Source organism: Lepisosteus platostomus, chromosome 17 (genome assembly GCF_059453375.1).
Source record: "Lepisosteus platostomus isolate fLepPlt1 chromosome 17, fLepPlt1.hap1, whole genome shotgun sequence".
NCBI lineage: Eukaryota > Metazoa > Chordata > Actinopteri > Semionotiformes > Lepisosteidae > Lepisosteus > Lepisosteus platostomus.
In genome coordinates, this window is record NC_142627.1 from 108,878 (window position 1) to 124,272 (window position 15,395).

Consider the following 15,395-nt stretch of genomic DNA (forward strand, 5'->3'; position numbering starts at 1 on the left):
ACGGATTTCTTTCTGTTTTCCTGAATGGCAAATGTCACACCTTAAATCCTTTGAGTAAGCATCTTAGGAATGTTGATGTGATGGAACCCTGATAAGCAGGATGTGCTGGTTCTCTGTAAAAACAAGGGACACAATAAACTGCATCTATCTTACAGTTTTCACATTTTGATGAAATCTTGTTGTCATGATGTAGCAACAAAAAATAGTTACATCTAAGTCCCCACATTGAAAGCAGGAAATAAAAAGAAGCAGCAACAAGGTATATTATTTAACTAATAATTGCCTTATTAAGGATTTATAATAACATTTCTATTGCATTGAGCAGACAGTAAACCTAGCAGCTCAGGCTTCTGAGTAACACACTAAGAATTCATGTCCTGAGTCTTTAATATGCCAGCAGCCATATCATCCTGCAGCTCACAACTGGCAACCCACTGAAGCTCAGCAGGTGTGAGTCTGGCCAGTACCTAACCCTAACCCTCAAAGAAAAAACAAGGTTTCAGCTGGAAGAGATGTTAATGGGGGGTAGTAGGGGGCACTCACCCTGACAGGCACACTATACTGTAAAAAGGCATTCTTCAGATGAGACATAAAACCAAGGTCCTGACTGACTGTGGTCATTAAAAATCCCAGGGTGTTTCTGAAAAAGAGCAGGGGTATTCTATAATCCCCATCTATTAATTGGCTTCATCACTCTGTTCTCATCCCCACTGAGAGCTAATGCGTGGTGAGCGTACTTGCACACTATAGCTGCCATTGCACCATCCAGGTGGAATATACCTACAGACTATATAGACTACACTATACCTACTAAGGTCATCAGCAACAATGATTTTCTGGTTTAGAATGTACTGGAGGGAACACTTGTACATTTTCTCTCTTTCCGTTGAAACTGACTATCTCACAACATTACCAATCATGTGAACCATTGCCATCTGCGTCCTGACTGTAAGTTCGAGAAGCCAGGCCAGTAAGCGGAGTGAGTCTGTATGTATCACAATTCTTCCCAAGTTTGTCTCTGCACCAGAAGAAAGTTTGTACCCTGTAAACCACTTGATCCTTGAAATGAATACAGTTGGACCATTGTCTTGACATCTTGAATATCAGAGCATACTCCAAGTGTGCATCCGAGTTGTCCCATCCTGTCTCAAGTTCAGCACCACCCTAACTTCCTTAAGGACCTGTCTTCAGCAGCCAGCTAAGTGAAGCACTCTCTACTATTTCAAATTCCTATGCCATCTGGGACCTACAGTAATTGCACCATTTTTTACAGACCTGTGCATCCTAGGCCTTACCAACCTCTGAATTCTTCTGTCTGGGCCTTTGGCAGCAAGGTGAGATACAGCCCCCAGAAACCACTGTGCATGACCAGAGCTGACATGGGGAACTATTCCAAGAGCTTAAGAGTAGAGCAAGGGGTGGACTTCAAGCTTTTCTGGAGGAAGATGAGCAGGCTTGTTCGTAATCTTTCTTATGATTTTTGTCATGTATATGAGATGAGGCCCTCTGTACAGCAACATTTTCAACAAATTAGGATATTGTAAATTGGGTTCATCGTGTCACAACTTGATGGATAGCCAAACTGTGGCTGTAGTGATGTTTTTCTTGTCTTAAAACAAAACAACCCACCTTCACCCTGTCTTTAAGAAGGTGGGCTATCATTCATTGTTTCTTATACTTGTTATACTTGGTATATTCTGTTCTGTTTTGTTCTGGAAGCGACACAAGCTTTCCTGAAAGAGCTGAACTTGTTCTGTTGAGTTTATGCAGCTGCATTTTGTCCAGGAGCCACTAGTTAAGACAATGAGTGCAGCTTGGCAAAGAGGACAGGTCATAGTGATCTAATAAAGTTGAATCCCCACCTGCTGATGCTATTCTGTGTTAAGGCTTTAACAAATCATCTAGCTGTAAGTTTTATAATCTTAAAACATTTTACATTCTTGAGAAAAATTGAAAAAAAAAACATTAGACAGTAAAAGGTTTGTTTCTAGAAAAAATGTTTAGCAAACTTTCACAAGCTTTTCATTCTTCATTGTGATAAAAATCACAAGAGTTCTAACTTTTGTTGTTAAAAGCACTCTTTCCTGTAAATGGCTCAAAACTGAAAGACATTCTTACCTGCTGGGATCAGACAACATGATGCCCTTAAGTGATTAAGTGTTGAAGTATGCAGGATGTAGGATAGGGTAAATACAGATGCAGCCATTCAAAACGGGCGAGGTATGCTGTGGTAAAACACGGTGGGCGTGTCGCATCACAAGGCGTAAGGCATTACAAACATGTATGGCGTACAGTACGTCAGTAACAAGAAGCTGAAAGTTTAACCTTTGTCACTAATGTAACCACTAAATAAAGACATAAATATAGAAATCCCAACATTACAAACTGTATATGGCTGGTATTGGTAGTTAAAAGAAAAAATATACACCAGTATTCCACTTTCTTCCCAAACATTTTAAGCATCAATGTCTTACTTACAAAGGTTATTTCGGAAACGTTTTTAAGTGCTCCTTCTGAGCATGTTACTGTTTACTGTTACTGACCATATTAAGTTAATATACTTTGTGAAAGGTCCTAATGTTTTAACCTTTTCTGCGAATACGCTCATTATCGGAGTAAACAAAAGCATACTTTTAGAATCTGATAATTCTTATAATATTTTTTAATATGGAATTGCGTATCTAAAGAAATTATAACTATATCAATTTAAGGATCTAAATACTGTATATGTATTTATATAGCTGGTAGTATTACTGTATTCCACTTTCTTTGTAAACATGTTTTATTAACACCTGAATTATTAATAATATCTTTAGTGTCGCTTTAACATTGGAATGTTCTTCCAAGTGTAAAAAGAGGCGATACACAACATGACTTTTCTATAAAAGTGGATGCTACACATTGGTGGTGGTGGAGGGGAGTCCCCATTACCTGTAAAGCGCTTTGAGTGGAGTGTCCAGAAAAGCGCTATATAAGTGTAAGCAATTATTATAATTATTATTATTATAAATTTTCTGTTTACAGACCTTCCAAGATCATTTATTATGAATAATGTCTTCCGTATCGCATTAAAATTGGAACCCTTTTCACAGGTGTAAATCCACCTATTTTCTAACCGCTTTATCCAGGACAGGTAACAGTTTCACCCCTCCCCTTCCCTCTGCCTGTCTGACTTCTTTTTAACCCTTCTGTGCCCAAATCGCTTACAGCTTACAGCCCGAAAACTTACAGCTTACACAAATACTCAAACTACAGTACGGAAAAACAAGTGTTACAAAGTTGTGGTGCTCTAGCAGTGCTGTCCTGAGGCTAGCCTTACCTGTGAATACGCTCGTTATTGGAGTAAACAAAAGCATACTTTTAAAATTTGATTAAAAGGAAATATAATATGGAATCACGAATCTAAAGAAATTAATAACAATATTAATTTAATGATCTAAATATATGTATTTACAGATGCAGCCATCCAAAATGCGCGGTACAAACCCGCGGTACGGTAACCTACCCACAAGCCACCGCGGGGCACAGGAGGGCACCGCGGTAAGTGATTGGCTGGCCAAAATGACCGACAGGGGCACTCGTGGTGCATTGGTTGGTAGTGCAAAGATTTAATCATTTAATGTCTTTACTGTGCACATTTTAATCCACTTAGTTTTGAATATTTATATGGAATTTTACCACTAAAGGGAAATTTTAGTAGCTGAGCATAAAAAGAAGAGGAGCATAACGCATCTGAAGGTCATAAACGATATTAATTTAGGAACATAAACATTACTGTATGTACGTAAACTGTACTGTGTATGGCTGGTCTTGGTAGTTTAAAGAAAAAATACACACCAGTCTTCCATTTCTCCCTAAACATTTTGAGCATGAATGTTTTATGAAACGGTACCCAAATATGCGATTGCTGTATGGAATGAATTTTAATTTTAAAAAAATTATTTAACACGAAAATTAAGTTGTTTACATCTTCCGCCTGAGAACAGTCACCTGTTGCTACCCAACGCAGAAACACAGCCACTAACTAGCAAAGAGAGGACATTAGCTAGCCAATATGATTAAGAAATAAACAATTATTTTGTTTATTTCTTTTGCACATTTATTTGAACATTTCCATCGATTGTACAAGCACTTGGAAACTGTCCAATCCCTAGTTCATCAGGCATTTTCTTTTACGCTGCGGGCATTCTCCCGGTCTGGCGCCGGTCTGTGTCTTCTAGGATATAATGCCAGCGAACTCTTGTTTTTATGTCCACTATAACAGACAATCTCCTTTGCTTTTAACCGAGCGTTTAATAATTTCCTAAAATGAAAATGATTTACTTTATTTCCCTTACGGGATCAATAAAAGTATCTATCATCTACATAAACTATGGGACAGAATTCTGGGGTCTCCCCATACCAGAGATTATGGTAGGGCTTCAGAATGGTGATTGGCTGACACCATCTGACACCCCTCTGATTGGAGAAAAAAGACGTGCTGGTTTGCTATACATACAGTACTGTACCAGGAAGAGGATTTCTTTCTATTGGAAACGTGTATTTTAAAAGTTTAAGAAGTAAAAACCTTACAGTGTACACAGATTGCTAAACTGATCAGGATCGTTATCTTTGTCTTATGCATAATAATGTTCACCGCTCTGTCCAGCAAATTAATAATAAACTTTATTTTATATAGCGTTTTAAACGAATAAGTAATTAGATTGCTCATAAACCTAATCACTTATTCTACATAAACACAGCATAATTGCTCTCTGAAAATGCTTTTTCTTTGTATTTAGGCTCAGATTTCAACTATAGATCGTATTATTATAAACTTTCTTGGAAAAATTTATTTTATGTAAACCATGTTTGCTATTAATTCAGTTAGGGCTAGAATATGTTCATTGTCTTCCAATCGAGTCGAGTTGACATTGGAAGCTTGCCACGACCGGACTGTTACACCAACGCATTAGCATGTTAAAGCGATTTCATTGAGGAGCCTAGCTTTCTTAACTAGTAAGTACTGTACTTCCTTGGTTTTGGAGGGGGGAGAGGTCTTTCGCTGGAAATCTCGCCCCCTTCTACTTTGAAAATACCTGTGAAACCGGTTTAATTCATCACAGCCAGCACTCCCGCAGAGAGGGGGGTTGTACTCGTTAATGTCTTAGCCGGAACACATCATTATATCTCATTTTGTATTTCTATAAAAAAATCGTTTGCCCAGCCTAACACTATTGTTGTTATTGTTTTTATCCTGTAAAGCGCTTTGAGGAGCACAGCTTTCTGACCACTTAGATTACTTTTTGATACCATCCTTACACAAAGCAGAAACTTCTTGTATTTTCCAATGACATACAAGTGGAAAGATTACAGATTTTAATCGTCTTTTTGCTGAACCAGGGAAAATCTAATCATGTTTCTCTATAACAATAATAAAAAACTTTATTTTGCATATCACCTTTAAAAGTGGCATCTCAAAACAATACAGTAGATGTAAACCACAGATTACAAAGTAAATACCCAGACAAACGCAAACGCGTTTTTAATAAAATGCTTTTATTCATTCAGCAGAGAGAGAGCGTAAAACCTGGGCGTAACAGCTGTTCCTTTTTCTGATCACTCGCTCTCTGGATAAACGTCTCGCCTGTCCTGTTCTTTGTTTTCCTAATTTGCTGATTATGCCTTCTGCGATCCACTCCTGCCCTCACACCTAAAGAAGACTATTTTAAATTTCTTTGCGTGGTCCATTGTGCAATTAACCCTTGTATGTGCTGTCCTTAAGGTGATATCACATAAAGGTGATATGTAAAATAATGTTTTTTATTATTGTTATAGAGAAACATGATCAGATTTTCCCCGGTTCAGAAAAAAAAGATCTAAAGTATACTAGTTAAGAAAAATAAATCTAAACGGGGAGAAAGCTATGCTGAAAGTTTATTAAGATACTTAGAAGACAAAGATATTAATTTATGTTGCATTTGTCTGATTGTGAATAAAAAAACACATATAATTAAACACGCGTTTGCGATTTAAATCAAAACGCGATTTAAATCAATATAAATGTTTATATTGTAACGCCTATGTGACTATTCATTGTTATTAAAATGACTTAAATTTGATCATGTTGTGATATTTAGATATATACATTTGTTTGGTGCGGGTGAATTTTATTTAATCTCTGAGCCATACTGATTCTTATGGAAGCCAGTTTCCGCCAGGGAGTAAAAAAAAACACACTATGGTATTCTCTCCGATGCAGTGCAGTTAAAAACATATCTCTGATGCTGTTCCTAAATGAATATGGTTTATGACCATCAGACGCTTTATGCTCCTTTTCTTTTTTCCAGAGGATTGAACAGGGAGAGGCATTTCATGATGTACTTTTCACTGATGAAACAACAGTGGCTCTGGAACAGTTTTCAACCATGTCGTTTTATAAAAAGGGGAGATATGTACGCGTTACTGAAGCTAAAAGTTTAGCCTTTGTCACTAATGTAACCACTAAATAAAGACATATAGAAATCCCTACATTACAGACTGTATATGGCTGGTATTGGTAGTTCAAAGAAAAAATCTACACCAGTATTCCACTTTCTCCCTAAACATTTTAAGCATCAGAGTCTTATATGTGGTTATTTCGGAAAAGTTTGTACGTGCTCCTTCTGACCATGTTACTGTTTACTGTTACTGACCATATTAAGTTTAAGTGCCTGTGGGCACTTTTCCTGTCCGTGGGGGGTAGACCGTCTTTCATTAGAAGGTTAGTCTGTTCTACTCTGAGAATGTAGAGGGGGTGGAAAGTAATTCCGTGTCGCATTAACTAACCTCTTCAGTTTATTCCGCCAGACAGTACTGGGTTTTAATATATGTGTTTTTTGATTCACAATCAGACAAATGCAACATATTATTAGTTTTGAATAAAATGCTTTTATTCATTCAGCAGAAAGTGAGAGGGACATCCAGCAGAGAGAGACACACATACCAGTTTTCATTGACAAAAAGTAATTGTTTTTTACATTCCTCTTGTCTAACAGGAATGTTTTGTTTGTGGACAGACTTTAGACTAGAGGAAAAGAGCGCCTCCTTCTACGAAGCATTTGGTTGATCCGATCACAAATTCTTTTCCAGTCGTACGAAGGTAGGATTGAGAATCTCTGATTCACCATGCTACTAATGGTTTCCCGGAGATTGCAAGGCAAGGCATTTTTGCCTCTGGACCCCTTGAAACATAAATTGATATTTTTGTCTTCTAAGTATCTTAATAAACTTTCAGCATAGCTTTCTCCCCGTTTTGATTTATTTTTCTTGGGATCTTGGGATCAAACGTGGAAAGATTAGATTGTAATCGTTTTTATTTTTTAAATACATTTTAGAAAAGTGTAATCTATACTAAAAAGCTGTACACCACCTGCTATAAAGATACATATTGTGATACTTTCGGGTTCAGATAGGACAGACGCAATAACTCAGACTTGCGTAGTTAAAGCAAGTTAAAGCCTTGATTTTCTATGTCACCTTTAAAAGTGGTATCTCAAAGCAAAGTAAATACCCAACACTGATTGTACCCATCTGTCATGCTAATAAAGCACCTTGAATTGAATTGAGAGAGAGAGATTTAAACTACGACACTTATCATTCAACCAAAGCTCGAAATATCACAAGGATCTCAAGAGCACAGCAAAGACACTATTAAAAGTATACTAGTGACAAACTAGTATACTTTAGATATTTTTTTCTGAACCGGGGAAAATCTGATCATGTTTCTCTATAACAATAATAAAAAACATTATTTTACAAATCACCTTTATGTGATATCAGCTTAAGGACAGCACATACGCAGAAGGCATAATCAGCAAATTAGGAAAACAAAGAACAGGACAGGCGAGACGTTTATCCAGAGAGCGAGTGATCAGAAAAAGGAACAGCTGTTACGCCCAGGTTTAACGCTCTCTCTCTGCTGAATGAATAAAAGCATTTTATTAAAAACGCGTTTGTAATGTAATACTCTGCATGTTATACTCTGCATTGTGGAATAATAGTTTATTTTAAAGGGAACTAGGGAAACTAGGAACTAGAGAAATCAAGAAAGGCTTTTTTTTCTAGAATTAATAAATGCACATCCTGTTCACTGGGGAAATTAAATCCACACTGAGCAATCTTCAATATGTTCAGAATATGACAGCGAAAATCCTAACAGGAATGTATTACACCTGTCTACAAGTCCTTGCACTGGCTTCCTATCAGGTTTCGAGTTAACTTCAAATTCCTCATCCTCATTCAGTACCTACTGTATTTGGCTTATTATCTGTCTACTCCCCACCTTTGTCCGTCTGACTCTGGTCTTCTAGCTGTCCTCAAGAACATCTACATTCTGTGAGTGACAGGACCTTCTCTAGCTGCACCCCAGAGCTCTCGATTTGTATCCCCAGTGATATCAGTCACGCACCCTGAGTGCATTTAAATCTAACCTCAAAACCTTTCTTTTCAGAAGACTTAGTGTCTGTATCTGCTTCATTTTCTAATTTTGGTAGCATCTCTAACTGCTTGTCTTTCTATATGTATTTACTTTGTAATCTGTGGTCCTTTTAACTGTTTTTACATCTACTGTATTGCTTTGAGATGCCACTTTTAAAGGTGATATGTAAAATAATGTTTTTTATTATTGTTATAGAAAACATGATCAGATTTTCCCCGGTTCAGAAAAAAAGATCTGAAGTATACTAGTTTGTCACTCTTCTCATCCCCTCTTTGCTAAATGGCTTTTGAAAAGAGTCACATGAAGAGAGAGGTGAAACAGCCCTACACAGCCCTGTCGCAGTACACTAATATAATTATATCTTATTAATTTCTTTAGATACGCGATTCTTTTAATACAGTCTTTGCTGTGCTCTAGAGGATCCTTGTGACATTTCGAGCTCTGGTTGAATGATAAGTGTCGCAAATAATTTTCGCAGTTAGAAATTATGAAACGCTCTGTTAAAAGCAAGGGAGTTTTTATGTCCGTTGCGGTAAAAGAAAATGCCTGACAAAGTAGGGCTTGGACAGATTCCAAGTGCATTTTTGCAATTTACGTTGCAAAAGACAATGTACAGCGTGTACTATTCTTGTGTTGCGGTACATAAATATAATTATATCGTTATTAATTTCTTTAGATACGCGATTCCATATTATATTCCCTTTTAATCAAATTCTAAAAGTATGCTTGTTGACTCCGGTATCACGTTAGTTAAAGACTTTGATGCTTAAAATGTTTAGGGAGAAATGGAATACTGGTGTGTATGTTTTCTTTAAAGTACCGAGACCAGCTATATACTGTATCTCTAAGTTCCAAAATTAATATCGTTTATGGCCTTCACACGCGTTACAGTATGCTCCTATTCTTTTTATGCTCAGGTACTAAGATTTCCCTTCAGTGGTAAAATTCCATATAAATATTCAATACTTAAACGAGCACAGTTAAGACATTAAATATACATATACATACTGTATACAGTACAGTAGCATACGGTAATATGTTTATGTTCCTAAATCAATCTCTTTTATGAGCATGTGAAAGGCATGGTGAATCGATTCTCAAAAATTACTGTACTTTGCATGATTGGAAACAAATGCGTGATTGCGAGATGCTGTGGTGTTACTTTTACAAAGACGGTCAATGAAAAAAAGAATGTGGACCAGGGCAATACTTTGAGTTTACAGCTTGTCCAAGGTCATTCATTATTAATACTATTAGTAATATTTTCGTTAAAGACTTGGATGGCGACAGCTCAAACATGAGAGGTTGAGCTTTATTAGCTCCACCTTGTGGAAATTCCGGATACTATTATTTTAATTGCGGTATTATAGGAGAATATACGGTAACTCGCGGTAGACCACGTAAAGCGCACCGCAAAATAATGCGGTATCCCCCGCGCATTTTGAATGGCTGCATCTGTATGTAGAACATAATTTCAAAAGAACCAAAAGAGCACTCAGACATCCTTCCTATTAGTTAAGCTTTAAAATATTGTCCTGAAGTGTCTTTAAGAATCTAGGGCAACACCTGACAAATGTCAACGTTTCCACCTTCAAAACAAAGGGATGTTTGCTGAGATGTAGGGGGTCCAGATTCAGTGATCAAAGCAATTGTACAGTATACCTTAGTTTACCTTAGATAAAGATGATTCTTGTAAATCAAGAGTCCAGAAACACAGCATAAAAACAAGCAGATACAAACAAGAAAAAAGAAAAACAAGATGAGACAGTATGAGACAGGAGAGGAAGATGGGTGGCAAGAGCTCCTTGTCCTTATCACCCAGAAAGACCAGATTGGAGTCTGGTTATTTGAACCTTGTTAAGAGAGCTTGCTATTCTGTTTTTGTTACGAAGACGTTGAACATTGATTTCCTGTGTGAAGGATCCCTTTGTTAAAAACAGCCTCTCCTGCTTAGTGGGTAGATTTTTAGAATAGGGAGATAGGGAGATTCATTTTGTAGCATCCAGGTGTGTAGAGAGACATTTAACTGCAGGTTGTATTCTGTTTAGTTTAGAAGGCAGCTTTTCTTTTTTGGGGGGCCTTTGTAGGTGTTATATAAGAGTTATATACTTTGTAGCAGTATGGCCTTTTGTGTAGTTAGGGGTACCTTATTTGAAAATTTGATAATATTGTAACGTGTTGTATGTTTATGTTGTGTTTTGTTTAGTGTGAGTACTGTCATTGTTAATAAACAAATGATTAACCCAGTGTCCCTCTTTTTCACCATAGCTGTGCCAGAAAACAAACTCATGTGCCTTTAACAATACCAACCTTAGGGTATATTCTTGGCAAAGTTATTTACAAGTTGGGAGTTATGATTATTGATTTATCCACTTGGTCAATTTCCGATATCCACTATTTTTGTAAGCCACTTATTTTATTCTTAAAGATCAGAGAAAAATAATCCAAAAGGTTTACTTGAAACAGAAACAGAGAGCTGTCTAGTTTGTCCAGTTCTCCAAACACAAAAGCACATTAAAAGGAACAGAGGCACAACAGAATAAAACAGATTGCTGACGCTTCAATCTTTTTATTTTTTACTTTGATTTTAAGATGACATGCTTATGCTTTTACGTAATGTTCTTTGTTTACATTTATTTTTGAATGTCTTTTTCTTTAAAGAAATTAAAGTGTACGTAGTGTACTGTCATGTATAGTATGTAACATACTCGCTGCTTTTTATCTGTTCATGAGTTAAAAGCTCAAGGTGACAGTGTGATGGTGAGGAAGAGCATTAAGCACAGTTTGAGAGTGAAGGAGAAGCCTCCAGTTGTGGAAGAGATAGACAGAGTGGAACTTGAGACAGAGATAGTGGTGTTAGTGGAGTAGAATCTGGTGGTGGTAGTAGTAGTGGGGGAGTAGGGAGGAGTAGTTGATATTTCTGAGGTCCTGATGGAGTGCCTGCAGGTACCCACATTGCCTACAGCATCCACTGCAATAATTTCTACATCTGGGGAGCAACAGGTGGCACTGTAGGTGGCCACAGTGACGTTGATGCCTTCTGTGTCCAGTGATCGTGTGATACTGAGTGAGCCATTGCCCAGGCGGGAGTACACACTCTGGATTCCTGACCCTCTCCCGTCACTCAGGTTGGCTGAGAGTTCCCAGTTTTTTAGGCTGCAGTCCTCTGTACAGTTTGCTGTCACCCAAGTTATGTTGCAAACTGGCGGGCGGAAGTCTGTCACCTGAATGGGCAAAGGTGAAAAAACAATTATCTTTGCAAGACCTAACACGATACAAATCTCACTCATTTTGAAAATGAGTTGTGTGATTGTGCATGTTGTCACAATATTACTGTATATCTACTGTCCTTCATTATGGACATTATGGAAAATGCCTAATCAATGATCCTGAATCATGCTGATATTCAGTAGTACAATTAAACACCAATTCTTTCAGACAGCAAAACTACCTGCAGATGGCACACTTGGTTTTTGGTGCAGCACAGCAATAGTCTTTCTGTTGAATTTTAAACTAAGACCAGACAAGCCTTATATATTTAATCTTTTAGGCTTACCTTACTGGCAACAGTGATACGCAGAACAATGTAGTTAAAATTGCCAGTGGATGAAGACGCCACCTCAACGGTGAGTGACACGTCTGTTCCAGATTCTGTGCCATTTGGTGCTACAAGTGTCACTGAGCCCTCAGCACTGCCCCCATTGGTCAGGTTTAGACTGGAAGACAACAATATAGAAAATTACTTATTGTCAGAGAGCAACTAAGACAGGTAGAAGTAAAACACCAGATCACTAAACCAGGAGATGTACTCTTTCTTGTTCCTACAGTGGAATGTATGTTCCTAAATTGCTAGAGCCTTATTAAGGGATTCAGAGAATTGGGAAGGTCAATTATAAAGTGAAGCATCCAGAAAGAAGAAAGGCTAAACAAACATGTTAGCATGGTATAAGAAATGATACCCAGGGTACTAAAAAGAGTGAAATACGGTGTGTATGACACAAAAACAGCAGAAAGTTTATCCACTAGTCAAAAATGAGGTAAAGGATTTCCCATTAATAAAAATGTTACCAGGGAACCTAGAGCACACACATACAGATGCAGCCATTCAAAATGAGCGGTAAAAACCCGCGGTACAGTAACCAACCCACAGGGCACCGCAGTAAGTGATTGGCTGGCCAAAATGACCGACAGGGGCACTCGTGGTGCCTTGGTTGGTAGTGAAAAGATTTAATCATTTAATGTCTTTACTGTGCACATTTCAATCCGCTTAGTTTTGAATATTTATATGGAATTTTACCACTAAAGGGAAATTTTAGTAGCTGAGCATAAAAAGAAGAGGAGCATAACGCATCTGAAGGTCATAAACGATATTAATTTTGGAACATAAACATACAGTATATAGCTGGTCTTGGTACTTTAAAGAAAAAAATACACACCAGTATTCCATTTCTCCCTAAACATTTTAAGCTTCGAAGTCTTTAACTAACGTGATACCGGAGTCAAAAAGCATACTTTTAGAATTTGATTAAAAGGGAATATAATATGGAATCGCGTATCTCAAGAAATTAATAACGATATAATTATATTCATGTTGCAAAAGAACTGCAACGGACATAAAAACTCCCTTGCTTTTAACAGAGCGTTCCATAATTTCTAACTACGAAAATGCCAGGTGAAAAGATTTGTAAACATATTTTGTTAAAGCAAGTCAGTTTTTTCCGCAACACATAAAAGACATTTTTCCAAGAAAGTTTAGCCTTTGTCACTAATGAAACCACTAAATAAAGACATAAATATAGAAATCTTAAGATTTTTTTTATTTAATGTTGGTAGCAGGATGAACTGTCAGAGTGTAGATTTTGTCGCAGAGTTGCTGCAAGATGTTAACAGTGAAAAAGGTATTTAGAAATGAGTTATTTCAAGATGAAAATTTTCAGAATAATTGCAAATCTAGCAGGATAGAGAAAGCACAGAAAACTGGCAGTTAGATTGATCAGATTAGTATGAAAAGTCATTTAGCAAAGGGAATGAGAAGAGTGACAAACTAGTATACTTTAGATATTTTTTTCTGAACCAGGGAAAATCTGATCATGTTTCCCTATAACAATAATAAAAAACTTTATTTGATATATCACCATTAAAGGTGGCATCTCAAAGCAATACAGTAGATGTAAAAACAGATAAAAGGACCACAGATTACAAAGTAAATGCATATAAGAAAGACAAGCAGTTAGAGGTGCTACCAAAATTAGAAAATGAAGCAGATACAGACACTAAGTCTTCTGAAAAGAAAGGTTCTGAGGTTAGATTTAAACTGGCCCTGGTGTGTGTGTGTTTGTCTGTCTGTCCTGTGATGGACTGGCGCTATGTCCAGGGTGTATTCTGCCTTGTGTCCGTCGCTTACTGGGATAGGCTCCAAATCCTCTACTGGATAAAGAGATTAGAAATGGATGGAAGTAAAGGCACTGAAGAAACCCAGAAACCCACAATGAAATGGCAGCATCTCACTGAGAATAAAACATTTTATAGTGCTGGCTTAAGGAAACAGCCTTTCCACCTCTCTTGCACATCAGTATCCATACCTAGTTATTTAAACAAATTTCCTCTAATTATAAACATCTTAATATGCTGGCTCTGTGGACCCGCATCAGCTATGTTTGCCCATTCCTTCAATTCATGTGCATCCAACACACAGTTCAACGCTAGCAACTACACAAAATCTAAAATATGAGCTCTACTTGCCACTTACAATACCAACAGTACCAGCTAACTTTAGTAGTGACATTTTCATGGATCTTTTTAACAATAACATTTACAACATCAGACTTCAGACACAATTAAACAGGCCTCAAAAAAGTCTGGTACAAACATTTTCAGCATGGAATAAACCCTTACTTTAATGGTATAAACCTTAAATGGATTCATATTCTCAATAAGATTTGGTGCTCAGTAACATGACTTAGAAAATGACAGAAGACATACGTATCATGCTTATCCTTCTATTGTTCATAATCGTAAACTCCTTAAGGCAGTTACATTTTCTCTGTTCTGACCTGGAGTTACAGAGAAATTTAAATTCTAATAAGAGATTTGTAATGAGGAAAGTCATACCAATCACTCATACAGTACCAGGATTTGCAATTACAATACAAATACTTTCTTTCTGTATGTGTTTATTTTGCAGTTTGAGTCTATGGCATTCCTTTGGGGGTCTAAACTCCAAGGCATGACTTTTTTATGTATAAACATCAGTATTTACTGCTATTAATTACTGTACGATTTATAGTTGAAATCTGAGCCTAGATATAAAGTTAAAATCTCGACAAAGCAATGTAGGAAATACAGAGAAAATAAATCCTTTCTGACATCTAAAATCGGTTTCGATCAAGTTCTCTAAAACGAACAAGAAAAAGAGGATTTTCGGAGGGCAATTACGCTGTGTTTATATAGAATAAGTGATTTATGAGCAATCTAATTTCTTGTTCGTTTAAAACAGTGAAATGTCAGCTGCAAAAGATCGCACCAGAAACAGCACTCTCTCTGCCTGTCATAGACGTTCAGGAAAGGCTGAATGAAGTCATGTCAAGTACAATAATTCGGAGATCAATAATAACAGTTGACTCGAAATCTGATAGGTAACCAGTGCAAGGACTTGAAAACAGGTGTAATGCATCCCTGATAGGATTCTTGCTGTCATATTCTGAACATATTGAAGATTGCTCAGTGTGGATTTAATTTCCCCAGTGAACAGGATGTGCATTTATTAATTCTAGAAAAAAAAGCCTTTCTTGATTTCTCTAGTTCTTAGTTTCTCTAGTTCCCTTTAAAATAAACTATTATTCCACAATGCAGAGTATTACATGGCCAGTATTTACACATGATATTTGTGATTTAAAGAAATTAACACAAGCAGCTTTTGGAGATTTAAGTGTTGGCT

The 15,395-nt window shown here is 37.0% G+C and overlaps 1 protein-coding gene across 2 annotated transcripts in view; it reads right to left on the minus strand.

The window, feature by feature from the left end:
• Positions 1-11,007: 11,007 nt before the first annotated feature.
• Positions 11,008-15,395, minus strand: part of LOC148645905 (von Willebrand factor A domain-containing protein 7-like) — a 49,829-nt gene continuing 45,441 nt past the window's right edge. For both annotated transcript variants that reach the window (XM_088610365.1, XM_088610367.1), the window contains exons 16-17: positions 12,015-12,174; positions 11,008-11,682 (exon numbers count right to left, since the gene is read on the minus strand). In XM_088610365.1, coding sequence (XP_088466491.1) covers positions 11,200-11,682; positions 12,015-12,174 — 643 coding nt within the window. In that variant the 3' untranslated portion in view covers positions 11,008-11,199. The remainder of the gene's footprint in view (positions 11,683-12,014; positions 12,175-15,395) is intronic.